Source organism: Balaenoptera acutorostrata, chromosome 7 (assembly GCF_949987535.1).
Source record: "Balaenoptera acutorostrata chromosome 7, mBalAcu1.1, whole genome shotgun sequence".
NCBI lineage: Eukaryota > Metazoa > Chordata > Mammalia > Artiodactyla > Balaenopteridae > Balaenoptera > Balaenoptera acutorostrata.
Window position 1 is genome coordinate 21,219,840 of NC_080070.1, and position 27,009 is coordinate 21,246,848.

Below are 27,009 nucleotides of genomic sequence, written 5' to 3' on the forward strand. Positions count from 1 at the left end.
TTGGGTTGTTCCCACCTTTTGGCCCTTGAACACTGGCTAAAATGAACATTGGTGTATGTATCTCTGTTCGGGTCCCTGTTTTCAGTTCTTTTGGGTATATACCTAGGAGTGGAATTGCTGGATTGCATGGTAATTCTATTTTTAGCTTTTTGAGGACCCACCCGTTTTCCACAGCAGCTACACCATTTTACATTCTTACCAACAGTATTCAAGGGTTCCAATTTTTTCACACTATTGACAACACTTGTTATTTTCCATTTGATGTTAGCCATCCCAGTAGGTGTGAAGTGGTATCACATTGTGGTTTTGATTTGCATTTCCCTTATGACATCTTTTTATGGGCTTCTTGGTCATTTGTATATCTTCTTTGGAGACATGTCTCATCAAGTCATTTGTCCATTTTTTAAATTGGGTTGTTTGTTGTTGAGTTGTCGAACTTCTCGATATTTTCTAGACTTATCAGAAGTATGATAATTATAAATATTTTCTCCCACTCTGTAGGTTGTCTTTTTTAGTCTATTTTTTTAAAAATTCAGTTTATTGAGGAATAATTGATACAGCATAAACTGCATATTTAAAGTATACAATGTAATGAGTTTTGACATAGGTAAACACCTGTGAAACCATATATTCACAAATAATATATTCAATAATAAACATACCTATCACCCCCAAACATTTCCTAATGACCCTTTATAATTCCTTCTTCCTGCCTTTGCTTTCTCTGTTAATAATAGTGCTCTAAATACCCTGCTGTTGACACTGAAGCATAATGGGAAGATACCTAATCTGGGATTCAGGAGCCCAGACTGCCTGTGTTCTGGCTCTGTGGGTGGTGCAGGCTGATGCCCAGTGGCCCGTTCTGTTCCTTGGGCTTGCTTCCTCACCTGCATAGGATCAGCTCTCAGCAGTTCTCATCCATTCTGGCTGCATATTAGAATAATCACTTGGGAAGCAAGTGATAATTGCTTTTATAAAAAAACAATATTTTAATAATAATTTTATAATTAATTTTAAATAATTATTGCTTGTTAAAAAATACCGATGTCTATCCCACATCTTTTGGATGATAGTTTCTGGAGGTGGGATGCTGGTGTCTGTGCTTTATAAAAATCTCCCCTAGTGATTCTGATACACAGGAAGTTGAGATGATTCTGGATATACAGGAAGTTGAGATGATTTCCCACACTGCCTTCTTATCCAAAGTACCATGGTTTATATATCACTTTGTTTTCTTCATATTGATTTCATTTTACTCTCAAAAACACTGTGAGTTAGGTAAGATGTAGCTTGTTTAAAGACAAGGACACAAACACATCGAGTGGATAAAGGACTTGAGTGGATGTAAGGTAGGTGGGGCTGGAAGGAAGCATGTGTTTCCCATCATTCCCTTCAATTGCCATTAAACAAGGTGACACCAACATGCAGGCAGCCAGTGGCTTCCAGGTAGGGTCTCCCAGGGTGGGGTTACCATGGACCAGGGTCTGCCTTGCCTGTGTATCCAGAGATGGACAGATTCTCAGGACTAACTCACTCTAATTCTCTGGGATATTGATATTGAATGTAAAACGCCATCTTATTGATTGTAGTGGGGTCTGTTTCTATCTAGTTAATGGAAGAATGGTGCTTGCTCTCCTAGACACCCTTTTTGGCTTCATGGTAGCATGGTATCTGGAGAGCACCTCTGTAACCTGAAGGTTTACTGGGTGAGTCAATGAGATGCCTTCAGCTGCTGTTACAGAACCCAAGAATAACGTGAACAATAAGCGAATGGTCATCTCACATGAGAAGACCACAGGTTGGCGCCTCCAGGATTGGATCGTTCAGTGACTCAACATCATCCTCATCCCCCAGGGCTTTCTTCTCTCCGCTCAGCCACGGTGGCTGTGTTGGTAATGCCTCCCCTCACGGTCAGGAGGAGCCTGCAACAGTTGATGACAGGAAGGGTAGTGGGCAAGTGAGGCAGAGTGGCACTCCTCCACATGAAGTCCCCAGCAGGCTTCCCATTTGGTCCAGTGGGCCAGGCTTGAGTCTCATGGCTGTTCTAAAACTTATCACTGGCAGGGGGAAGGAGACCCCCATGATTGGCTTAATCCAATCATGATTACCCAGTGGGGCTGGGATTCACTGGCTTATTCCAGTTGTGATCGGCCCCCTTCTGAGGTGGGGCTGCATATGGAGGGTATACTCCTGAATAAAGTTGGGGGATATCCCAGCAAGAAAGAACCGGGGGGGTCAGCTGGCTCACTGGGGGAATGTGGAATTGCAACCGAGAGTCTGGTGTTTTTGAGAACCACGTCATCTGTGCCGTGGAGAAGCCTGGTGGCCAACTGCTGTCCCTCCTCTGAGCACGCCTCCCGGTGGGCGAGCCCCGTACTCATGTCTGGCAGCCACCACCGCGCTCTCTCCCTCCCTGGTTGGTGTGAGATTAAGACTCAGCAGCTCCTGCCGTTTTGCTCCAGGCCAACCACCCCGAGTTGGCTAATGCCTTCTTTTTTTTTTTTTTTTTTAAAGTATTTGTTTATTTATTTATTTACAGCTGTGTTGGGTCTTCGTTTCTGTGCGAGGGCTTTCTCTAGTTGCGGCAAGCGGGGGCCACTCTTCATCGCGGCGCGCGGGCCTCTCACTATCGCGGCCTCTCTTGTTACGGAGCACAGGCTCCAGACGCGCAGGCTCAGTAGTTGTGGCTCACGGGCCCAGCCGCTCCGCGGCACGTGGGATCTTCCCAGACCAGGGCTCGAACCCGTGTCCCCTGCATTGGCAGGCAGATTCTCTGCCACTGCGCCACCAGGGAAGCCCGCTAATGCCTTCTTTATTCAGACTGTTTAGATTACAGCCTTCTTGACTTACATTCTCGTCTAGTGGAAGAAACCATGTCACCCTGAGTAGGCTTTGGTTCCCTGCTCTTTCACTAGTGATTTGGGGATACTTTGCCCTTGTAAGGTGGCTTCTGCAGATATCTGGTGCTTCCGTGAGGATGTCTTGATTGGTACTAAATTAACTCTCAGAAGCTGACCTTACCTCCTTGTTCCAGGGGCTTCTTTCTCTAGCCTGTGTGTGCAGACTCCATCAGCTACCATTCAGGGCTGTTTGAAGATGCTGTTCAGATCAGTGCAGGGGAGGTGCCCAGGTGGAGGTTGAATCTGGTACCCAGGCAATATGCCGGCAGGTGGCATGGGGGTTGGTCTGGGCAAATACAGACATGACTGTGATGTGGTTGGGTGTCAATTCAGGTGGGAATACGGGTCATTGGTCGGTTGCCTCATCGATCTTTACAGGCTGAGCATTTTGCCTCATTGATTTTTCACTGTAGACCGAATCTTGTTCATTGTTCACTTAGAGATTGCTTCATTTCTTTTCAATTCATTTTTCTGTGCCCGTTTGACACTTTACCACATTGCATTATCCTTCCTCGATGTGGATGCTGATCACCCCTTTCCTGGAACAATCTCTGTGACCTTGGGAAAGGCCTTTAACCTCTCTGAACCTCCGTTTCCTCATCTGCTAAATGGAGATGATAATTCTTGCCCAAAGCTTCTAGAAGTCGGGGAGGCAGGCATGTGGGTGTCCGGGAGAGTAGCTCCTGAGAGGTGATGGCAGGGTTTGCTTGGTCAGGGAACGATGGCCTTGCTCAGACTTGGCTCTGGAGGAAGAACCTCCACTTGAGGAGGGGCGCTGAGCTCCTGCAGCCTCAACCCTCACCCAGAGATTGGGATTTCTCCTGCTAATAACTGCAGCTTCGGCCACATTGGCTCCCGAGGACGGAATGCATCTTCCTTAGAACCTCAGCCCAAGAGTGCGTTTACAACTGCCCATTAATATCTAATAGCACAGTTGAGACAAAGCTGGACATTTTAGTAGGACTTTGCCTGGGGCCTGGAGGTCATAAAAGGAAAATAAATAGAGTTACTATAACAAGTCAATGTGGTTTCCAAGTTATAGTTTATTTCACTTCATTGATAGATGACGCTCCAGTCTAACACCAACTGTGCTGCCAGGACCACTGTCCTTTTTTGACCCCTGGCTAGACTCTAGAGACCCTTTAAAGTTTAGGCATAAAGACTGAGGCCCAGAGAGTGATGGGAGTCCCCGCTCCTGCCTGTGAAATTGTGTCATTTGTCGACCTGTTTGGGGAGCCACCTGTTACCCGGATGACTGATACAATGATGGTCACCCCTTCGTGAGCATAGCCTTACACCGTAGACCAGGACAGAGGCTCATTATCCCTCAATAAAGCAGCAGCTCCCACGGGGCACCAGAAACACCTGCATTACAGACAGTGAGGAATCTGGTTTGCATAACTTCACTGGTTTGCATAACTGGGTGCCCAAGATTCTCTTTATAACCTGAGTGAAGAGAGGGCTCCTTGCTAGGGACTAAATAACTGATGCTGAATATCCTTTGCCATTTCCACTCTTTTAATATTATTAATTTTGGCTATAAATTTATGAGGTTTACAAACTAGCCTGTACTTCATAAGCATTTGCAATTTCCCTTTAGTAAAATTGAAACTTTGATGTGATAGTTTTTCTTTCGCAAAAAGTAAGTGTAAAATGCTAGGTCCCTTAGGAAAATATTTTAGTTGGCATCCCCTTCTTCCAGCCAAGGTCCCTTGGTGCGGGCTGGCACAAGCAGAGGGCCCTGATGCCTCTGGGGCTTTCTGCAGGCTTAGGTTCAGATCTTAGCTTCACTTCATGTTAGGTACTGAGAATCAGTTTCTCATCTAGAAAATAAGGATACCATTAGCATCCTCTTGGAGCATTTAAATGAGATGCTTTCTGCAGACCACACAGCTAGCTTCTCTGTAAGCCACTTCCCTCCATGATCCCCTCCCGTACCAACCCTGGCAGACGCTGCAGACAGCCTTGCCCTTGATGTCCCAAACGGGACTCTTGACTCCTTTGTTCCCCTGCCCTGTTCCTCCCCAGCCTTCCCCATATCAGTAAAATGACACCACCATCCACCCAGGTGCTCAAGCCAAAATCAAGGAGGTATTATGAATATTCCTCTCATTTCCATATTCACCAGCAAGCCCTACTAGAGCAGTGATGACCTGTTTTCACCTGCATCACCTGAGCCAGGCTGCCATCACCCCTCAAGGAACTCCTGCAGGTCTCCTGTTCCACCCACAAACCATTCTCCACCTGGAGCCAGACTGAGTTTGTCAGTGATAAACTGATCGTGTTACTTCCTTGCTTAAAACCTTTTCATGGCTTCCCATACCGTTTGGAATGAAATTCCCGTTCCTTCCCCTGGATTTGAATGCCCTCTGTCATCTACCCTACACCTTTCCCTCAGACCCCATTACTCACACTTCCCTGCTCGCCCAGTGTCTTCCAGCTGCTCAGCTTTCTGCCTTTTCCTTGCCAAGTCTGCCCCCTCCTCAGAGTTTCTGCACTCACTCTGCCTTTGCCCTAGAATGCTCTTTCCCCAAATCGCTGCATAGGTGGCTTCCTCCTTGTTGTTTGTTTACCCTCCCGGCAAGCCTCAAGACACCTCTACTGGCCACTACAGCTAGGGAATGCCCTGCCCCCGCAGTGACTCTGTATGAAATGACTATCCTTTTTTTGTTTTTTTTTTTAAAGGACTTACCCTATCTGAAAATAACTATTTTTCCTGTTTACTGTCTGTCTTCTCCCTATTAAATGTAAGCTCTGTGACATCAAAATCTTTTTGTCTTAGTCACGGTGCACCCTTGCAACATGGGTTCCTGGTATGTTGTAGGAGCTGAACAAGTGCTGTTGAACGAATGCAGGGATGAACTTGGGTCACCCTCCCCGCTTGCTACTTTGTCCCTTATATCATCCCTTGGCCACCGAGAACTTGTTCAGTTGTGCCACCTCCTTGGGCTAAAGGAAAGGGTCCTCTCCCAACACATGCAAAACATCAAGGTAAATGGAGGTGATGACAGTCCAAAATTGTTTAGTTTTTATACTCTAGTCGGCTAGGAGGCTTCCTTTCCTCCCAGTTAACCACTGCATTGGTCATGGGGTCTTCTAGACTTAGCCCCCATCCCGCTTTGACATACGATCTTCAGTGATGACTCTGATGGGTGGCCTTGTGGGTTACAGGGAAGTGTTGGGTCCATCAGAAGACCTGAGTTGTGGACATACGAAGAGCAGAGCTTTGAGCAACTTAATGAAATTCTCTGAGTCTTGGTGTCCCATCTGGACAGTAATAATAATGGGTTGGATGGGGATAGATATATATTTTTGGAGTCATGAGTGTTGATTGCATGTGAAGGAGCATGTGGAAGGCAAGATATAACCCACAAACAAGAGGTGGTGGTGGTGGAATTTCAGGCCGTGTAAGAGGAGGAGGTGGCCAGAGTTGGCAGCTGTTTTCCTCTCTGTGTGGAGCATTGGGTGTTTCCGTCCACTGAGTAATGTGCAGAGCAGACTCATAAGAGCTGCAGAGTCTACTTCAATGTCTTCTGGGTCTCGCAATGGATCCGACCCTCTGTCACGCCTGAGGTCCATCTCTGGGACTCTTGTGCCCCCAGTGACACAGCTTCTGAGCAGGTCCTGAAAGGAGGTGTGAGCAGCATCCAACAGGATTCCTTCCTCTGCCTGGCCTTGCCCCGGGCCCTCCAGCATTAGCACCGGCTCTGTATGCTTGTCACCTGGAGAAGGAGGAGGGCATGGCCAGTTCATAGGGGTGCTATAGGAGGGACTTAGTCCCGGCGGGAGTGCTGGCGAGAGGCCCCGGCATCGATGTGGGGCAGAGGTTGACTTGTTGAGAACTGTTCTCTTTACAGTGATGGGCACCTTGGAGAATGGTCTTGGAGGGTCTTCACCATTCTGTGCCTCACTTGAGAAATGGTGGCAGGATGGGGGTTAAGATTTGCTGCTCCTTGCTCGTATGTTGCTGGCACAAATACGGAAATAGAGTGAGGTCTCAGCAGAATGGAGTGGGATGGGCAGGGGCAAAGGAGTTGGGAGATTGGAATGTGTTAGTTAATTGAGATTCATTGCCAGAAACTGCACGTCTCCTTGGTCCTTTGATTCACAGGTGTGTGCCCAGCAGGTGGGGAAGGCAGGATGACAGGGTGGCACAGGTCCCCACTGCTAGGGACCCAAACACTTAAAGCCCATGGGAATAAGGAGGGGATGGGGAACCAGGAACCACCTCCTTAGGAGGAATGACATGTTATACTAGTGTTATTTGATCAATACTAAGTATTTTTAAAATTCAGTGTTGCCATGGTGATGGAGATTATTTCCAAACTTTAAGATATAAAATACCCTATTCTGCTAGCTCCTTGCATATTTCCAGGTAGTAGTGCCTGGCCCCCAAACTTTGTTGCAGTCGATTCTGAACCTTTTTTTTAGAGTGAATATAGCTCTGTTCTGCTTCCGGCTGCAGGGAAGATTTCTGCCAAGATTCGCGGCACGCAGCTGAAATATGTTTTGTATTTTCTGAGCTTTGGCTCATCGTGGAATTAAATAGCACTAATTACATGAATATAGACCAGCAAGGGAGACAACTGTTCACTTCCTGATTTTCCCGGCAATTGAAAAAGAAAGGGAGGGGGTAGAAGGACAAGGCGGGGACAGGGGAGAGAAAGAGCCTTCCCACTACACATTAGATGACAGCAGAAGTGCGAGTATTTGGCCCACATGTGCCCCAAATAGCCTGTTCCCTCATGGTGTTGCCATTTGGTGGCATCACCAGCTTCCCTCAGGAAGACCCTGTGGGCTGGAAGGCAGGAGGCTGGGCTGTGCGAAGCAGGTCTGCTCTGCTGGGGGTGGCAGTGATGGCCTGGGGCGGGGAGGCATTTTGGGAGCAGAGTGGTACCTGGGAGAGACGCTGAGTGCAAGGGTCTGAGTGCAGTGGGCTCCCATCTGGGTCCCCCTAGCAACCTGCTTCTAGCATCCTTTCCAAACCTGTTGACTTTTTTTAGTCAGAAAAGTTTACTTAGAGATTTCTACCAGTCTAAAGAAGGGAATTTCCATTCCTTTTAAAATTCCTTCTCCTGCTCAAGATAGGAGATGAAATAGGCAGGATCACCTTATGTGGGTTATCAGTTAAGCCCTTCAGTGGGTGGGGTGGCTTCAGAGCTTGGAGGCCTCCTGCTGATCCTTCACTCAACTGTCGAATGGTGGGGTCCGCAGAGGCCGGAAGCAGCGAGGGCCCCTCCTTGAAAGGTTACCTTGCTCCCCAGGCGCTGACTCAGTGAATGGGCCACTGCCTGAGCTGACAAAGTGCGTCCCGCTCCAGCAGTCCTCACTGAGAGAGAGAAGACAGGTCCAAGGAGTGTGATGGAGGCTCGCGTAACAGCGGCATGCCCCGTGTTCTGTGGGGGGCAGGTCGCGGAACTAGACCGCTTTGGGCTCCCCCCAGGCTCCGCACAACTTGGATTTCAGCCACTGCAAAGCCAGTTGAGGTGAAGATGCAAAGAGACTGGAAAGAGAGACTTCAGCACCAGCCTTGTGTTTTGCAGTGAACACCCCCTCCCCGGGTGTTGCCATCCTCACCATCTCATGGCAAAGGCCATTCGTGGAACCCTCCCCACATCAGCGTCAGCCTGTGCTCCATGACGCCTGAAATGCTTCACTCTCACTCCTCCTAGATTTAAGCCCAAAAAGAAACATTAACGATCTCCCTTGACTCATCACCCTATTTCCAGAAACGCCATTTTACAGATGGGGAAACTGAGGCATCAAGAAAGCAGGACTGTGGCCAGTGAGGAGGTCCATTCCTGATACCTGTAGCGTCCTTGCTGCTGTGATTCAGAGAGGGGAGGCTCTTATGGGTGCCTGTGGCCGACACGTTAACCGCTGTGCACCAAGGATATCCTGCCTCTTCCCACAACCGTGGCAGGAGAGAAGGGCCTTGAGAGAGAGGAGCTCATTAGCCTGAAGCCCACATGACGTGGCTTTGCTTTCTGGTGCCAGGCTGGGAGTCCAGGGAGAGAAGATGGCAAGGCCCAGGGGAGTGGGGGAATGGGAGGCAGGGAGAGCGGCAGAGAGCCTCCTTTCCAGATGAAGATCAGTTAGCGCAGCAAGTCTTCCATCCACTTCGCCCTGGGCCATACGCCTGAGACGGGGCTGCATGGATAGATGACCGTCCCAGCACATGGTGGACCCCAAGCCCCTTCTCTGTGACGCGAATGTCCACCCAGGTCTTGGGGCAGCAAAAGTGACAACAGATGCTCCCTTTGCCACAGCTTTGGGGTGTCTTGAGCATCTTCCCATGGTGTGCCTCCCATTTCTGCACCTCCAGAGGCCAGCGGGGACCCTCAGGAGATACTGGGAGCCAGCCCCCTGCATAGGGCATTTCTCACCGGCCGGGCCAAGGGCTGGGGTGGAAGAGAGTGACCACACTGACGCCAAGTCGGCTGGTACATCTGACCCCCGGTTCCTGGCTGGCTGGTTTCTTTAAATGAGACGCTGGAAAGAAGCTGACGATTCTGTCCTCCCAGCCCAGGCTGCTATTGAGAGTGTTGTGTTTTTAAAGCCTCACAGCCGGACTTGGAGGCTTAGCGACTCCCCTGCCCGAGCACAGTGCCTGGAATATAAAGGGCTGCCACAGTGTAATAATAGAGTTCCATCTTGGGCTTCCTGGGCTCGCTGGAGCTCCCACTCGTCTCTGCTGGGAACAGCGGACTTGGCCAGGGAAAGGTGGTTCTGCACCCTGGGGGGGGTCCCTCGAGGCCAAGGATGGGGAGGCCTGGGGGAGGGGAGACCATAGATGGGGGCCTCAGGGGTCCGGCGTGGACCTAATCTCTGAATGGGGGTGGCTCACTGACTCACCCTCCTGCAGACTCTTCTTCCAGGCTGGTTGCAAAGGCTCTGTCCATGGTAATCACGTTCCCCCAGCCCTCTCTAATAAACTGGGAAGTAAGGATTAAGTAGCTGAGCTTGGTGCTGAGTTTCCCAGGGACCAGGCTGGTTGCCTGGCGGCTGGACGCTAAGCCTGTGCCTGGCTCCCCACGGCTCCCTCGCCCATCCTTTATGCCCTTCTCCAGCCCTTCCTCCGACCACCGATGTCACATTTCTCATTGCTCCGAAGAGCAGAAGCAGAGGGAAAGCAGCCTGGAGGGATTGATTCGTGGGCTCGTGACCTGCCCCAGCTGTGGCTGCCTTCTGGTTTTGTGCTGGGTCATGGCCGGGCTGAGCCTTCTGGGTCCCCCTCCTGGGTCCCCCCTCCTGCACATAAGACTGTCCAGGCACAGTGTTGTGACTTGATCTTTCCCCTGGTGGTAGTGATGGATTGCACTATGACACCCACACCCTGGGGCACTTTTCCTCTTATGAACGTGGCAGTCATTTCTGAGACCTGAACAAGGAGGAGGGGTGGCAGCAAAGGCCAGGACTAGGTAGTGAAGCACACAGGGGGCTGCATGCCCATCGTGGCGTCAGAAGGCAGGCACAGATGTTCCATGTAAATATTATCCTCCAGGAAAAGAAAGAAAATCACAATTCATGGCTCCTACTTCTAGAAACCAAGAGTTTCAAGTGAGAAATGCAGACAAGAAAAAATACTGGTTACTTACTGAGGACGTTCTTCTGAATGCATAGATTACAAACTGGAGTAGGAATCTTACAAAGGCCTTTCTCCATTTTGCTGGTTTGGATCAATAGCTGGCTGGTGTTTCTTGGATGAAATAGAAAGGAGACCTGGGCTGTGTCCCCAGTCCCCTCACTGCCCTTAGCTGCACACACAGAGTGCCTCCCTGGTTCCACACTTCAGAAGGACCACTTCGGAGGAACATGAAGATATTTCACCCCTGTAGACATGGGCATGGCCATCTCCCACCTCTCTGGGCTTGGCAACTTGCAGTCTGGCTTTGGGAACAAGGAGGGAGCTACTGACACCTAAAGAGGACTTTCCCTGGGGTCAGCCTGATGCACTGCAGGAACGGAGCCCCACTGCGCCCAGCCTCGGGTTGGAATCCGGCTCTGTTACGCAGCGTGCTGGCTGCATTTCTGCCTGTGTTCGCTAGGGTGGTGCCAACTGCTGGGACGCACAAGTTCGCCACTTCAGAGCCTTGTCCCAGGAGTGCTTTATTTCTTGTCTGACCTGGATGTCTGTGCTTAGTGGGTGGGTCCTTCCATCTTGAGGCTCCACCATCTCGCAGGGCCTCAGAATCCTGCTTATCCAGCTGGTAAAAGGGTCTGTAGAGAAGACATATCTATTTCTTACCTGCTTTGGTATGGAAGCGTCACCACGACACTCCTTCACCAGTCATGCGGTCACACCTGGAGACTGTGTGGAAACGGAGAGGCCGAGAAGTGTAGGCCATAGCTGGTAGCCATCTCTTGTCAACACCTTTACACCAGCCGCTGCACGGATGGGGAAGCACGCGGCTTTGGTGGATAGCTAGCTTCCCGTCCCCTGGCCTCACCTGCGCAAGAAATGAATTACCTCTAGTCCAGCCCAGTAAGGGGGACGAAGGGGAATGAGGTTCCTGGTTTCTAGGAAACCAGGAGGGGTTGGGAGGTGGAGCTCAGCAGAGCTTGCCAGTGACTATGGATGACCTCAAAGGGGAAAGCTACAGGATCCAGTAAGAGACCTCAACCATTGGAGGGCAGGGCTACTGTTCTCTGCTTTGGAGTGTCTGTAGCCCTTGCACCCAGCTGAGAGCCCCTCTCGTGGTACGTGATCCATCAACACGCATTGGCCGAATGAACAAATGCATCCTGACTTCCAGCAGCTGGGTCTCCTGCGTTGTCTGTTTTCCTTGCGGCAGTTTTGTTTCCAGGCCCAGCTCCTTCTCCTCAACATAGTCTGCGCCGATGTCCTCTGCTGAGTAGGGCAGTGGTTCTCAAGTCTAATTTGTGGATGCAAGGCAACCTGTTATGATATTCCAGCTGGAGGACCGGCAGTTCTCATTGTAAACTGTGTCTGAAAGGTGTATTTTCCCTGTTGCATTTGAAGTCATGCTTTTAATGGGCAAAAGTGGGTATTTTAAGTAGCTATAAGCCCTGATTAGAGCAGGGTAAAATCAGCATTGTGTGTTTGGGCTAAGTGGCTCAGCACCAAGATTTACTTGGTACTTCAGCTGTGGGTGATCCCAGCTGCCACCTCATACACTCTTCTGTGAAGTCGTCATCCGTTCCTCGTTTAGTCATTCATCATTCATTCATTCATCCATAATTCATCCATCCGTTCCTTCATGTATTCCCAACATACCGACCATATATCAAGCTCTGGGCTTGGAACTGAAGAGAATAGTGGTGAAAAATACACAGTAATTTCTGACCTCCAGAAGCTCATATTTTTTAGATGGCAGGGAGCATCTGTGGGCAAATATAGCAGCGTTGGTGGAATGTGAGATGCTTGTGGTTGTAGAATGTGAGACTAACTCAAGTTCCTGGACTGACACGCAGTGGGGGCTGTCCTAGACCAGGGCCAGGGTCAGACACGCTTCATCTGAAGGGTGAGGCCCTAGGTGAGGGGGTGGGGTGGTCATCCTGGGCAGGGGAAACCACCTGTGCCGAGGACACGGAGGCATGGACAGCTGGAGAGCATCCCAGGAGACTTGTCAGCACAGCCCTCAAGGCAAAGGCCCAGCAGACAGGGGAGCATCGTGATGGATTATGAAAGTCAGCACACACACACACACACACACACACACGCGTGCATGCACACACACCCAAACGCACCTGGAAAAAGCCTCACCATTTGCAAAATTCTAGTTTATCTCTGGGGCAGTGGGACACTGAGATCTCTTTGGCATGATTCTTCTTGTGAAAGAACAGTCTATTAGGGAGGATGTGGTGAGAGACACCTTACTCTTTTGGCTGGAAGGCTGGATTTTTCTGTGTATGGGTCAGGATTCTTTCATTAACAAATGCCAGAACCCTCACTGGCTTATGCAAAAGGTGAATTTTGGGCTCACGTAGCCAGGAAGTATAAGCATAGAGGTGGGTTCAGTGCATGTGATCTAGACATCTGTGTGATGTCACCAGGACCTGGGACTCAGGACTTTCTCTGCCCTGCCTCAGCTCTGCTCTCTTCGTACTTAACTTCCTTCTCTTCAGGCCCCCCTCCGCCCCTCCCACTCCCCTGGTTACAAGATGGTGTCCGCAGTTCTTAAGCCCGCCCTCTCCAAGGCCACAGCCAATGGAAGACCTAGGACTTTTTCCTCAGCGCTCCATCCAAAGTCTGTTGCCTCCCAGAGATTCTGATCCAACCAGGTACCCATCCCTAAACTAGTCCCTGTGACCTGCCCTTGCTCCGTGCTGATTGGTTTGGGCCCGGGTCATGTGTCCTCCCTTGAACCAGGGGTGGAGTCAATTTCCTCAGACGCTTTTGGGCTGAGAGGGGGTGAAGGGGTGGATCTGCAGAGGATAAATGAATGGTAGCAAAAACAGCATCAAAAACAACAGGTGTGTACTATCTCTAACAGCGTCTTTCATTTTTTTTTTTAAATCATGACTGTATTAGAGTTTTCCAGAGAAGCAGAAACTACATATATATATCGAGAGAGAGAGAGGGAGATTGATTTTAAGGAATTAGGTCATGCAATTATGGAGGCTCCAAGTCCAAAATCAGCAGAGTAGGACCGCAGACTTGAGACTCAGAGGAGATCCCATGTCATAGTTCAAGTCCAAGGGCTTCTGCTACAGAATTCCCTCTACCTTGGGGAGGTCAGGCTTCTGTTCTATTCAGTCTTCACCTGATCTGGTAGCCACACACTTATATTTTAGGGGAGAGTCTGCTTCACTCAAAGTCCACTGATTTAAATGTTAATCTCATCCAAAAACACCCTCACAGTAACATCCAGAATAATATTTGACCACATATCTGGGCACGATGGCCCAGCCAAGTGATCACATCAAATTCACCATCACAGTAACTGACGGTAAGAAGTACACTTACATCACACTCATGCATACACATACGTGGCTGAAACAAAAGTCTCACAAAAGTCTTATCCTTCCTAAATGTGACATACTCTTATTTTTCTCTTCTATTTTATTTCATTAAAAAAGTTCCTGTAACCTAAGCAGGTTACTAGACTGATGCTGGATTATGACTTGTCTTTTGAAATATCCCTAGAAGACATTTTCTGGATGTTCTATTATCCCATGGCAAACGTCCTGAGGAAAACAGGATTCTGTCCAGAGGGTCAGGGAAGGTACCATGTGCCACCAAGGGAGACCTGAACAGATTGCCAAGTCCCACTATCACTGGGTGTGACCCCAGCCAGGACCTGTCCCTGCTCATGCCTCCATTTCCTTATCTATAGAGGCCGTATACTTACAAATGCCTCTTCTACCTAACAGGGTTGCCACGTACAGTACAATCAGAATGAGATAATATATGTGAAAACACTTTGTAAACTCTAAAGTAATTTCGTGAGGTAATTGCTATTTTTAAACTACTCTATAATAACTTTCTTCTCTGCCACTCAGGAATCTGAGAAGATGATTCTATTTCATGAAAGTTAGTTTGAGCTCTTCACCACTTGCCACACAAAACAAAGCCCCAATTTCTCTAATCAGAATGATGATCAGCTTCTAAAAATGAGTCCCATCTCCCCTGAGATGATTCAGAATTAAAATTTGATTTCAAAGAGGGGGAAACAGCAGAGTGTTTGGGTTTGACTCAGAGACTTTCAGTTCTGTCTTCCTTTCCCACCCTACCTAGTTCAGTGAGTCCTTCCGGGCCATCTTGTGGTGACTCGGTTACATTATTTGCCTTGAAGAGTCAGAATTGGGCTGAATGCTACCTCTGATACTTTTGTTTTAAAACCAGCTGAGGGACTTCCCTGGCGGTACAGTGGTTAAGACTTTGTCTTCCAGTGCAGGGTGTGCGGGTTCGATCCCTGGTCGGGGAGCAAAGATCCCACATACCTCGCGGCCAAAAAACCAAAACATAAAACAGAAGCAATATTGTAACAAATTCAATAAAGATTTTAAAAATGGTCCACATCAAAAAAATCTTTAAAAAAAACAAAAACAAAAACAGCTGAATGATGACCTGAGAGAGAAACGGTGGATGGGATCTGGAATCTCAATGAGGGTTTCCTAGGTTGAGTCATCACTTACCTGGATAGCTGGAACGGACACCACTGGAGAAGTCCAGCTTTGCCAGGACGGACCGCCTCAGGCCGCCCTGGAGGGCAGGGGCGGGCAGCTCTGCTCACCTGTGGGTCCCGTGCTGGGGTAGGAGGGCTGCGGCCGGCTCACCGCTGTGGCAGTGCCCGGTGGGGTCTCTGGTGAGGCAAGCTGAAGCCCACATCCCTGCTAGCTCCCCCTTCTCCTGCATTTCTCTTGTTTGTTTGCTAGCTCATCCATCTCTCTCGTGGTGTGTAAAATGAGAGGCTGCTTATTCCTATCACACGTTGTTGTTTTCTGTGGGCTCCCCCCTCTCCCGGCGCAGTAATTTCGCCGTCCCCAGATGAGGGTGACAAGTGTTTGAGATGCATAACTGTGTCTCCTTTCAGTGCCTAGTACAAGATGGAGAATGAGGCCTGGCACCTTTCTGCTCAGTAAATTTATAATTACAGGCTTCCTCGTCTCGCCTCTTGCAAAGCAGAGAGCTGTTGATTGGCTTGTGGGTCCGTGAGTGTGTACAGTAAGGCGGGGTGTGGCGGGCACACTTTCCCGGGGCTCGGCAGGTTCCCATACAGGGACGGCCGGAAGTTCCCTCCAGAGGGTCGGTGGCTGAGGCCTGACCCGCACCTGCCTGTCTGGAGTGAGGATCACCAGCCCTGCTGGAATCTGGTTGTTGGCGGCGGTGTTCTGAGAGCTGTGTTAGGCAGCAGAGAATGTGGCACCCGGAGAGCGGCCTCCTCCAGACAAAGGCCGGGAGCAGGTGCTGAAGCGGGTTCAGGTGAAGTCAGGAGACGTGGGAAGAGCCCTGCCTGGATTAGGAGTCCAGGGACTTGAGCTTAATCCCATCCCCACCGTGAACTCACTATGCGCCTCCTGCAAGTCCTTTAACGTCTGTGGATCGCAGCTTCCTTGTCACTGAAATCAGGGATTGGGAATCATCAAACTGGATCCTCTCTTTCAGCTCAAAAACTTCTAGATTCTTCTCTGATATTTAGATTTGCACAGGCAATTCTTGATGGACCAGCCTGACCTCCTGAGCCCTCATCACTCTAACAGAGAGGGTGCCACCGGGCATGTTTTGATCCTAATCCTTTTCATCTTCTTTCACTCTTGTCAACAACAACAACTCTCACTTAAGAAGCACTTACTTCGGGCCAGGAGAAGCCCTGTGCCAGGCACTTTTCAGCCCTCTATGCTTTCAGAGGGAAATAGTTGTGCCCATTGTGATGGGCATGACCTGTGAGGTTATGCCCTGGGAGTCCCCAGGGGCTTTGCTCGCCTCCTGTAGAGCTGGTATTGCCGGGAGATGTCCTGGGACTTCTGTGTGTGGGAACTTACATGGGTTAGACTGGACTTCTGAGGGCTCTGGAATTGTGCTTTCCTAGAAATAGGACGGGCTTCGCAGTGATACAAAGCTGGGTTTCAACCCCAGCTCTGCCACTGATGAGCCACATGCTCTTGCAGAGCTAGTTTCCTCACCTGAAAAGCAGGTCAGGCACTCCTGACCCCAGCGAACAGCTGTCTGAGGAGTGAGGTAGTGGGTGGGCAAGCACTTGCCTTGGGGCCTGGGGCCCCATGAACTATGCACAGATGCTGGTGCTCCTCGCCTCCAGCCCCTCCTCCTGCCAGTCAGGGAAGAGCTCTTGAGTCTCCCCTCCATGTCAGGTGTGGGTCTCGCACTGTGGACACACCGGTGAGCAAGGCAGGCCCTCCCTACCCCCATGGAGCTCACAGGCCTCAGCTCTTCAAGCAAAGGCTGAATCGACAGGAGCGCGGAGGCTCCTCTCTGGGAGCGGGGGCTGAGCTCTTCTCCTTTAAGTTTCCTCCCCCAGTACTGCGCATTTTAGTCTCAACCTCCCAGGGACGCCCTGACGCGGTCCTCGCTCCCCCTCCAGCCCCATCTCCTCCTGACTCTCACGAACCATGCTCTCCAGACAGGCTCCTCCTGGCGTGCAGCCCGGTTGCAATGGACCCCTCCCCAAGGAGGCCCTTCCTTTGCAGCTCTGCAGGTCCCCTCGAAGTTCACGGCTCAGCCCAACCGCCATCGCCTCTCCAAGGCCTCCCACAGCCTTCTCCTTGCTCCCTCGCCCGGGGTTAGAGGTCAGCTGTCCTCGCCTGAGCTCTCTAAGTCCGTCATGCAGCGTTTCACCGTCTGCGTAAGTGGGTTCTGGCGGTGTCTGCCCCCCGACTCTGGGTTTTTCAAGGGCCTGGTCCAGCCTCGGCCATCCTTGGATCCATGGTGTCTTGTTCATTTGGAAGGTGCCCTCAGCCTACATTTGCCACGCGGGGGAAGAGATGGAGGCCCTCCGCTCACAAGACTGCTGTCGGTCGTGGGTGTGCCAGTTTCCCTCCTCTGACGTTTTCTTGAGAATGTTTGTGGTTTTCATTGGGAGTGAAAACGTCAATGTCAATGTCACTGTTAGCTGACAATGTCAAGTGTTTGATTTGCTTTCCTTCTTTCTTCTCTTGGTTTCCATCTAACTTTGTACTCTCTCTGCTTGTGGGAGGGGCAGATAGGTTTCTTTGGCTCAGCCATCTACCTCTTCCCATCACCTTGTTTCTGAGTTGTTTGGGAGGGGGAAATGAGAGAAATTCCACAGAGCTGAGATGTCTCTGAATAAGATGTAGGCCATTCCTGCCCAGATTTCTCCCAAACTGGAAGAAATATGAAGCCGTCCTCTGGAAACACACGCAGAAAAGCATCTTGAATAGAAATGAATGAGACCATTAGGATGGAAAGCTATTTTGTTCCACGGGGAGTTATTTATTTATTTATTTATTTATTTATTTATTTACTTGACCACTTTTCTTAAAGCATTTGTTCTCTGCCTTTAATGAAAACCTCTCAGAGGAGGCCTCACCCTGGGCAGTGACCAAGACCTGCCTCATTAAAATGACGTCGGGGGACTTCCCTGGCGGTCCAGTGGTTAAGACTTCGCCTTCCAATGCGGGGGCGGGGGGGGGGTGCAGGTTTGATCCCTGGTCGGGGAACTAAGATCCCACATGCCTCGCAGTCAAAAAACCAAAACATAAAAATACCAAAAGCAATATTGTAATAAATTCAATAAAGACTTAAAAAAAATGAAAAAAAAAACAAAACGACATCGGGACGCAGACCTGGCCAGTGCGCCCAGAGGACCTGGTGGCCGCCTCAGAGTAAAGGGATCCGGGATGTGGGTTGTTCATTAGGCCTCATGCACCGCCCAGCAGGGGGAAGGCGCAAAGGAGAAGCTTCCCCTGCAGTAGGTGCAGACCCAGAGGGCCAGGGCTGTGACGGACAGCCCCCCAAAAAGGGTTGTGTGAACTCGTCTTCTGTGCGTACACAGTCACTGGTGGACGTCGCCGTCTGTGCCTGGCTGGGGTAAAGTGAGATGTTTTAGCAGGACAACATGAGAGTCTGCCGTGGACTTGGACAGTCCTGGTCCTGGTGTCATTTGGCCTCTAGGGCTTTTAGCTGTGCAACCTGGATTACTCCCCTCAGCTGTAAGGTGGGAGTGTCAGTAGTACTTATATCACAAGGCTGCTGGTCAGGGTCCCAGCAGGAAACATTGCACATACAAATCAGGTCATTTGCACAAAGGTTAATAGAGGGGGTCTTGACACGTGCCTCCTTAGAGGCAGGGCAGTGTTTGGGGGCAAGAACATTGAGGCCCGTTACCTCCCCTAGGACCAAAGGGAGGCAGGCAGGAGGTGGTTTGCAGGACCTGAGGGTGGGGCGTCCCCAGTACCTGCAGCCCCCCTCCCCTCCTCCTAGCCTCTCCCCCCCCCCCCCACGGGGCTTCGGCTGATTCTCCCCACTGGCTGCACCTAACCAGGCCCAAGGGCAAGGAGCCTGCAGAGGTATAGTCCATACAGGTCAGCCTCCTGGGCACGGAGAAGGGTAGAGAGCAGATCTGGAGGGGCAGATGGAAGATCCCCCGCACTGAAGGGTTTGTTAAGATGAAATGAGAGTCTCTGGAAGGTGCTGGACAGTGGCTGATGCACAGTCAGGCATTCTGTGGGCAATGGCTGTTTATCATCATCATCGTCACCGTTACCATTGTTGTTACTGTTGCTAGTATTATGACTAGTACTATTACTGAAGTGCCCTCCTGCTGCCACCCAGCTTGGGCACTCATACCCACACACTGGGGACTGGCTCCCTTGGCCCCAGTGTCCCCCATTGCAGGTCGGTTTCAGCGTGTGCAGGATGCTTTGAGGGCCCAACCGGACAAGCTGTGGGGTGAAACTAAGCCTCTGCCTTTGTCAACCAGCATCACCTCTTTCCTCTCCCCCCCGTAGGGAGCCTGCACTCCTCCCTCGACACTGCTGTGCCGAGTGTGACTGTGCCCCGAGGACGCGTCTCTGAAATGAAAGCCATGCCTTGGAATTGGACTTGCCTGCTCTCCCACCTCCTAATGGTGGGGATGGGCTCCTCCACTCTACTCCCCCAGCAGCCACCCCTGCTGCCCCAGAAGCGGTCTTTTGTCACGTTCCACGGGGAGCCCGCCGAGAGCTTCAACCACCTGGTGGTGGACGAGAGGACAGGGCACATTTATGTGGGGGCCGTCAATCGGATCTACAAGCTCTCCAGCGACTTGAAGGTCCTGGTGACCCACCAGACTGGGCCGGACGAGGACAACCCCAAGTGCTACCCTCCCCGCATTGTCCAGACGTGCAACGAGCCCCTGACCACCACCAACAATGTCAACAAGATGCTCCTGATAGACTACAAGGAGAACAGGCTGATCGCTTGCGGGAGCCTGTACCAAGGCATCTGCAAGCTCCTGAGGCTGGAGGACCTCTTCAAGCTGGGGGAGCCTTTTCACAAGAAGGAGCACTACCTGTCGGGGGTCAACGAGAGTGGCTCTGTCTTTGGGGTGATCGTCTCCTACAACAACCTGGACGACAAGCTCTTCATTGCCACGGCCGTGGACGGGAAGCCAGAGTATTTCCCCACCATCTCCAGCCGGAAACTGACCAAGAACTCAGAGGCGGATGGCATGTTCGCGTACGTCTTCCACGATGAGTTTGTGGCCTCGATGATCAAGATTCCTTCGGACACTTTCACCGTCATCCCCGACTTTGATATCTACTACGTCTACGGCTTCAGCAGCGGCAACTTTGTCTACTTTTTGACGCTTCAGCCTGAGATGGTGTCTCCCCCCGGCTCCACCACAAAGGAGCAGGTTTATACGTCCAAGCTCGTGAGGCTTTGCAAGGAGGACACGGCCTTCAACTCCTACGTGGAGGTGCCCATTGGCTGTGAGCGTGGCGGGGTGGAGTACCGCCTGCTGCAGGCTGCCTACCTGTCCAAAGCTGGGGCCGTGCTCGCCCGGACCCTCGGGGTTCGCCCAGAGGACGACCTCCTCTTCACCGTCTTCTCCAAAGGCCAGAAGCGGAAAATGAAATCCCTGGACGAGTCGGCCCTGTGCCTCTTCATCCTGAAGCAGATCAACGACCGCATTAAGGAGCGGCTGCAGTCCTGCTATCGGGGCGAGGGCACGCTGGACCTGGCCTGGCTCAAGGTGAAGGACATTCCCTGCAGCAGCGCGGTGAGTCCGGGGAGGGCCTCTGGGCCGGGATGGCATGGTGTCGAGACCTAGGCTGTGGCCTCCATGGGGTGTGAATCATCTGTCCCATCTTGTAGATGAGACAAGTGTATCCCGCCTCTGGGTCTCACTGGACTCGGATTATCACCGGCTCAGGCATGCTGTGACCACGGCACTGAGCTTATGAGAGTCAGAGCTGGAGCTAAATGTAGATTTCCTGTCGGCACTTTTCTCTATTCCGGCTGGCTCACTGGCTGTAAGAGGAGGGGCTGGGATAGGCGGGATTCTGTGCCATAGACGCCACGTGCACCAGGCATTCTAGAAGGCTGCACTGTCGTACGCGGTGACTTGAGAGGTGTGCCCACCTTCTTAGCGACCATGCTGCAAGTCGCTCTGCTGGGAGCTTAGAGTAAAACCAATGCGTGGTGGAGGCAGAGCTTAGAGTAAAACCCCTACTGGGAGTAGGGAGGCAGTCATTTTACATTTGGGGTAGATGTAGAACTTCAGGAGAGGTATGTTTTTAGCCCCTTGCGTGTCTTTAGGAAATGGGAAAATAAGATCAGAAGAAGTAGGGGGAGAGTCCAGTGAACATACAGGGGAAAAGTTTTCTAAGCTTGCTTGGGAAACTGTATTTATTAAGTATCTTCTGTGTGCACAGTCTCATGGAAGAAACATGTCACAGTGTCCAGAAGCAGCCATGGAGCAGTGCTGGGTGACAGAGGGCTGAAGGAAACCAGGGGGTGGGGAGGATGAAGGGTTGGTTTCAGAGGCCTGCCCAGGGCCCGTGGGCCCTGAGGGACAGACCGGACCTCAGAACTGCTGGGCAACCACCGGTGCCACGAGTGACACAGCCCCCTTGCCTCTCACCACCACGCACATACATACACACTCCTACACACATGCATGTGCATGTATACAAGAAATACCCTCACAAGCACTCACATATACACCTTGTGTTAGAAATTAACAAGTTTATGCTGTGTGCTTACTAAACAGCTAGTTCTTTTGAGATCAGAGGGGTTGGCTATTTTTGCTGCACAAAACTTGCTCCAATCCTGTCTTTTTGGGCAATGCTTTTGGGAGTAAAATCAGCTGTGGAGATCAGCCTGGCTGCCCATGGGCAAGCATTTGTCTCGCCCTTGCTCCCTGCCACAGTACAAAAAGCAAAGTTCATCACGGGAGTCTGCAGAGCTGCAGGTCCTAACATCCGCCTGGCGGCCTTGGAGAGAACAGAGGGAAGGCAGCTTTGCAAGACTGGCTAATGCCAGGACTGGGAGTAATGGAGCCAGATAACAAGCTTTTGATTTTTCTTTGGGCTTTAATTAGCCTTTTCAAGTTCAAGGCAAGTTCAGGGCTGAGAGCAGAAAGGAGGAGGCCAGAAACTCCACACAGGGCTGGGGCTGTCTCCCCAGCCAGTCTAAAAGGCCACACCAGCTTTTAATGCACAGTATCAGTTTCCTTTGATTCAGCCCATACTCGAGTTAGTTTGCTCTGGGGCTTGGCTACGGTTCTTTTGGCCTCAGCTCAGACCACGCAGGCCAGGCTCCTGAGTGTCCCCGTTGAGGAGCCCTCACAGGCACAGTGTTTTACAAACCCAGCTTTTCCTGCACTCATTCATTCACAAGACGGTTGGATTCCTTTCCTTTTTGCCTTCTTACCTTGAGGCAGGGAGGGATGAGATGAATTCTAGAGTTCTTTTTTGCCTCTGAGTCCAGGATTCCCTTGAGGCCTTGAAAGGGGAACCGATTCTCAGATGGCCTCTGTCCTGCGGCGTTTCAGCTGCAGGAAAGTGGAGGAGGGGGGCATAAGGCCCAGGAGGCTGACTTTAGGACTTGTTTTTTGTAGGGTTGGGTGTCCCTTGTGGGTTTTGTCATAGTTACAACTCAAAGACCTTGAAAAGTGGTTCATTTTAAAACTGAGATATAATTGACATGTAACACTATATTAGTTTCAGGTGTACAGCATAATGGTTCAATATTTGTATTTATTACAAAATGATCACAAGAGTCTAGTTTACATCCATCACCATACATAGTAACACATTCTTTTTCTTATGATCGGAACTTTCGAGATCTACTCCCTTAGCAACTTTCAAATATACAATACAGTATTATCAACGATGTCACCATGCTGTACATTACATCTGCAGGACTTATTTTATAACCGGTATTTTGTACCTTTTGCCCAGTGACTCATTTTTATTGTGCTCCTGTTGTCCTAATTCCCTAAGCTGGAATGCTTGTTCCATGGTGCTCTTCAGGCTTTTCTGGTCTCTTCATTTCCTGGGATTCACATTCCTTCCCCTGAACTCATGCCTCCAGGACTCAGAGCAGGAAGTAGGATGAGCCCTGAGGCCCCACCCCCTCACCAGGTCCCAGCTGTGTTTGGCTGTGTTCAGGGAAAATGGGGTCGGAGGCTGCCATGCATGGGGCGTTGGTGGAGCCTCGTGGTGGCCCACAGCCTGGTGACCAGCTCGGGGGAGAAGCTTCGGGCTGGGAACCTGGAGCCTCGATCTGCACGCCCGCAGGGAGCAACCTGTTGTCTTTATTGCAGGAGAACCAGAGAGGCTGGCTGAGCCCCTATCACAGATAAGGGCCAGCCGGCCAGGAGCGTCTTCCTCGTGGGACTGTGTCCCTGTGAAAGTCAGCGCATGTTGCAAACGAAAATCCTGGAGTGGGCGTTGGGTGTAGAGGCTGGGGAAGCAGCGCAGGTGTTTGCTGGTGCCTGGGGGAGGGGGGGAATGGAAGCAACTTCTAGTTTTGCCTTCTGGCCCATTCTTTCTTGTGTCCTGGTTCTTCCCAGCTTGGATGGAAAGAGGTATCCAAGAACAAACGGGCTGGCATCTGAAAATTACTCTGAGGACCTCAAGAGGGCCTGTGCAGAAGGAAGGTCCTGGAGGGATCAGCCAGGGCTCCTCCCAGTGTCTTAGGACTTGGGAGACTGTAGATCAACCTAAGGCCTTTTGCTGGTGAGCAGCCAGGGGCGGGGTTAAGGATAATGATGTCATTTCTTTGTTTCTGCTGATCAACCCTGAGATGGTCTCTATCTTTGGTGCCTTTGAAGGCTGCTATCCGGGGTCCCCACACCCTCTGTCTGCAGAGCAGTGACAATTGAGACAAGGAGCTCGTAGCCTGAGGCTCTTGTCATGTGCCACGGCCCTGAGCAGGTCAATGCGACAGCTCTCAGCCCCTTTCTGGGAGCCCCGACACTCCTGACCTGCAGTCGGACTGCTGGGCTAGAGGCTGTGCTGTTGAGGCCCAAGGCTCTTGTGTTCTATGTGGGTCAAGAGGCCCGGTGTCCTGGAGGCCCCCGGGCACGGCCATCTATATCTCCTCACCCTTTCTTCAGCCTTTGGGGTCACCTCACGGGACACTAGCCCTTCTGCCTCCAAATGAGTTAATGAATGGATAAAACTCTCATTAGGCCCTTGGCAATGTACCCTCTCCTGGTTGGTGTCAAGAATCATGACATGACATCAGTCTCCAGGAGCCTAGGAGTCCAGGAGAGAGACGCATCCAAGCGGGTCATTACAGCCTGTGTGACGGGAACGAGGGCTGTGGTCATGAGAGTGACTGTCACTCCTGCCACTTAAGTCTTCCCTAAGTTTGGAACCAGTTGAGAAGTGAATGTAGGAGTCAGGCAGCATCAGCTTTAGTGCTGAGAAGCCTGGATGAGCAAAAATCAGCAGCTTAATCGCCCCCTCAAGACTCGAACTTAGAACTTAGAAGATGTCGGTCCATGGGGCGGAGCTTAGAAGATGTCGGTCCTTGGGGCGGAGCTTAGAAGATGTCGGTCCATGGGGCGGAGCTTAGAAGATGTCGATCCGTGGGGCGGAGACTGTCACTGGAGTGACCGCCTCGCACCTGTCCAGCCTCAGTAGCGGGGGCAGAGGGTGGTGGCCTCCGAGCCGCCCGACAGTCCCCCTGGGGAGTCCGTGAGGTGCCTGACAGTTTACAAAGGGCTTCACCGCCTCCTCTTCTCTCAGCAGTTCTCAGGATAATAGGAAAGGCAGACATCCTGTCCAGTTGAGGAGATGGAGGAACCGAAAGTCAAGTATTTCACCGAAGGTCGTGTAGTTGGTGGAGTAGAGCCTTCTATGCATCCTAATTCTCGGCCAGGTGCTCTTCCCGCTGGTGTTTCTCCATGACGCAGCGGTGGCAGCGGGGCTGGGATGACTCACGGTGCAGGGCCGTCTGGCATTGCAGGGCGTTTGCCTTGCTGGGCCCTGGAGCACTGAGTGCCAGTGGGGCTGGACTCCGCAGTCGCTGCAGGAACTAGGAAGCCCCTCACGTTTCCAGAAGCCCCTGACTGAGAGCCATTGCCAGACCAGGTGCCTGCCTGAGTTCAGGGTTTGCTCCCCAGCCCTGCTCAGTCTCACAAGGTTCACAGAGGCACCCGGGACCGAGCTTTTTATTTTCAACCCCAAGCTTCGCTTCATATCCAGCAGCGGGGAGTGGGAAAGGAGAACCCCGCTTGTGTGTGCTGTTGCTGTGACTCATATCCATTGCTCTCCGGCAGGGCAGCCCTGGGAGGAGACAGGGTCACCCCCTGGACGCGGGCGGGCCTCCCAGCCCAGCCTGACGGTCACGCAGTTCGGCCTGGCGCCTGGGATCCTGCAGCTCCCCCAGAGTGCGCATCCGGAGTGGCCGGGCAGCCACCGCAGGCTCCGGGGCCGCTTTCTGCCCGTCTGCTCGGGCTGTTTTCTTTTCCTGTCGGCAGGAAGCGCAGCTCTGACTGGACGGGTATGTCCTGTTGTTTGTGGCGCGAGGCAGGCCTTTCTCTGCTCAGCGGCAGTCCTCTCTCGGACCAGGAACCCCTGCTCCTGTCTCCCCCATCCCTCCTTCCTCAGCTCCAGCTCACTTCACACACACACACACACACACACACACACACACACACGGGGGCCATTAAACATGCACTGCATACACCACACTCAAGTCCCAGTGACAGCACACATCACAAATCTCCTTCCACGTCAGCCCAGGCCCTCACCCCTCACAGCCCACTGACCCCGTACTCCAGACTTGTGTTTTAGCAGTGGGTTGGGAGGTGCTGCCATATCACAGACCCTGTCTTTACTCAAGTTTTCCCCCCTCCCCTTGAGATGGCTCCTGTTTCAGGTATTCAGGTGAAAAGGACACCCACCTCTTTCTCTCTGGCCAGCAGAATCTGCAATTAAAGTTGCATCTCGGCCAAGTACACGTGGTGCTCTGCGGTCCAGGATGGTGGCCGAGCCCTGCGTGATATGCTGGGCCTGATGAGAGGAAAGGGCTTGAGGCTGGCCTCCTAGGCTGGGCGTGACCTCCCAGGACACCACCCTGGAGCCCAGTGGGCCAGCAGGGAGGGTGACGAGACCCAGGAATCACATCTGCAGACCGTTAACACCGACAGCTGCCGCGACCTCAGGGCGGGGTCTACCGAGCAGCGGTTAGGATGTGAGGCCGGCAACGCCGTGTCCTAACACCGAGAGACCGACTTCAGGAAGCCCTGCACAGAGGCGTGCACCCCTGTACACACACCCACGTGTGCACACGCATCCTCTCTGCTCTGGATATGTGAATCACTTTCTCGTGGTGTCTGTCCCCATCATTTCTGTCTGTCTGTCGCGCTCTCTGCTGTGTGTCACTCTCTCACTTGCACTCACACTCTGTGCACAGTCGCCCCTGAGGCTCCCTCTTTCTGTGGTTTATCCTCCCTCACGCCTCCACACTACGCACAGCAGCTAACACAGCGAGATTTCTCTCCCGTGTACACACACGCTCGTGCGCACGCGCGCGCGCGCGCGCACACACACACACACACACACACACACACACACACACACCCAGATGGTGTGCCACAGCCCAGCCCAGATTGGCAGCCGGGCCTCTCATTCAGTCAGCACACAGACTGGCCTGACTTACCCATCCAGATCTGCATTTCTGGGCCTTTCCTTCAATTCCCGTCATCCTCACAGGGTGGCGTCTTGGCTGGGATGCTGGCCTGGGAGCTTGGGCCTTTGGGTCTCAGCCAGGTCCAGCTCGTGAGAGGTCACTGAGCTGGTGAGCGGTTTCCTTTTTGCTTTAAATTATACATTTCATCTTCTAGAAGGAGGTGATAAAACAATATCCCTTTAATAAAGTGTGCTGAGACTCCTAGGGAAAGAGAAATACAGAAACATTAATAAATGATGATAGTCACAGAGCACCTTATATTTGTAGAACACTGAAACATCTTATAGCATCATCAGTATAGTCTCCTTTGGTTACAGTAACCACCTGATGAGACAGAAAGAGACTTAATAATATTGCTGTGATTTCATACTGATATTTTTTCTCCACCAATACCTGCTTTTGAGAGATTTGGGCTGTGCCTAACCCAGATGTTATTATGTTCAGAATCCCAGGCCTGGAGCGTACCCCATCCGCCTTCCCTGCCATCCAGCACGTGTTATGAATGCTAAGTTAAGGCCTTTGAAGGAGAGGATA

General features: G+C 51.5%; 1 protein-coding gene across 1 annotated transcript in view; it reads left to right on the forward strand.

Annotated features, from left to right (window-relative positions):
• PLXNA4 (plexin A4) overlaps positions 1–27,009 on the forward strand; it is a 446,153-nt gene that overhangs the window by 45,171 nt on the left and 373,973 nt on the right. The window contains exon 2 of the mRNA XM_007177142.2: positions 19,293–20,545. Coding sequence (XP_007177204.2) covers positions 19,361–20,545 — 1,185 coding nt within the window. The 5' untranslated portion in view covers positions 19,293–19,360. The remainder of the gene's footprint in view (positions 1–19,292; positions 20,546–27,009) is intronic.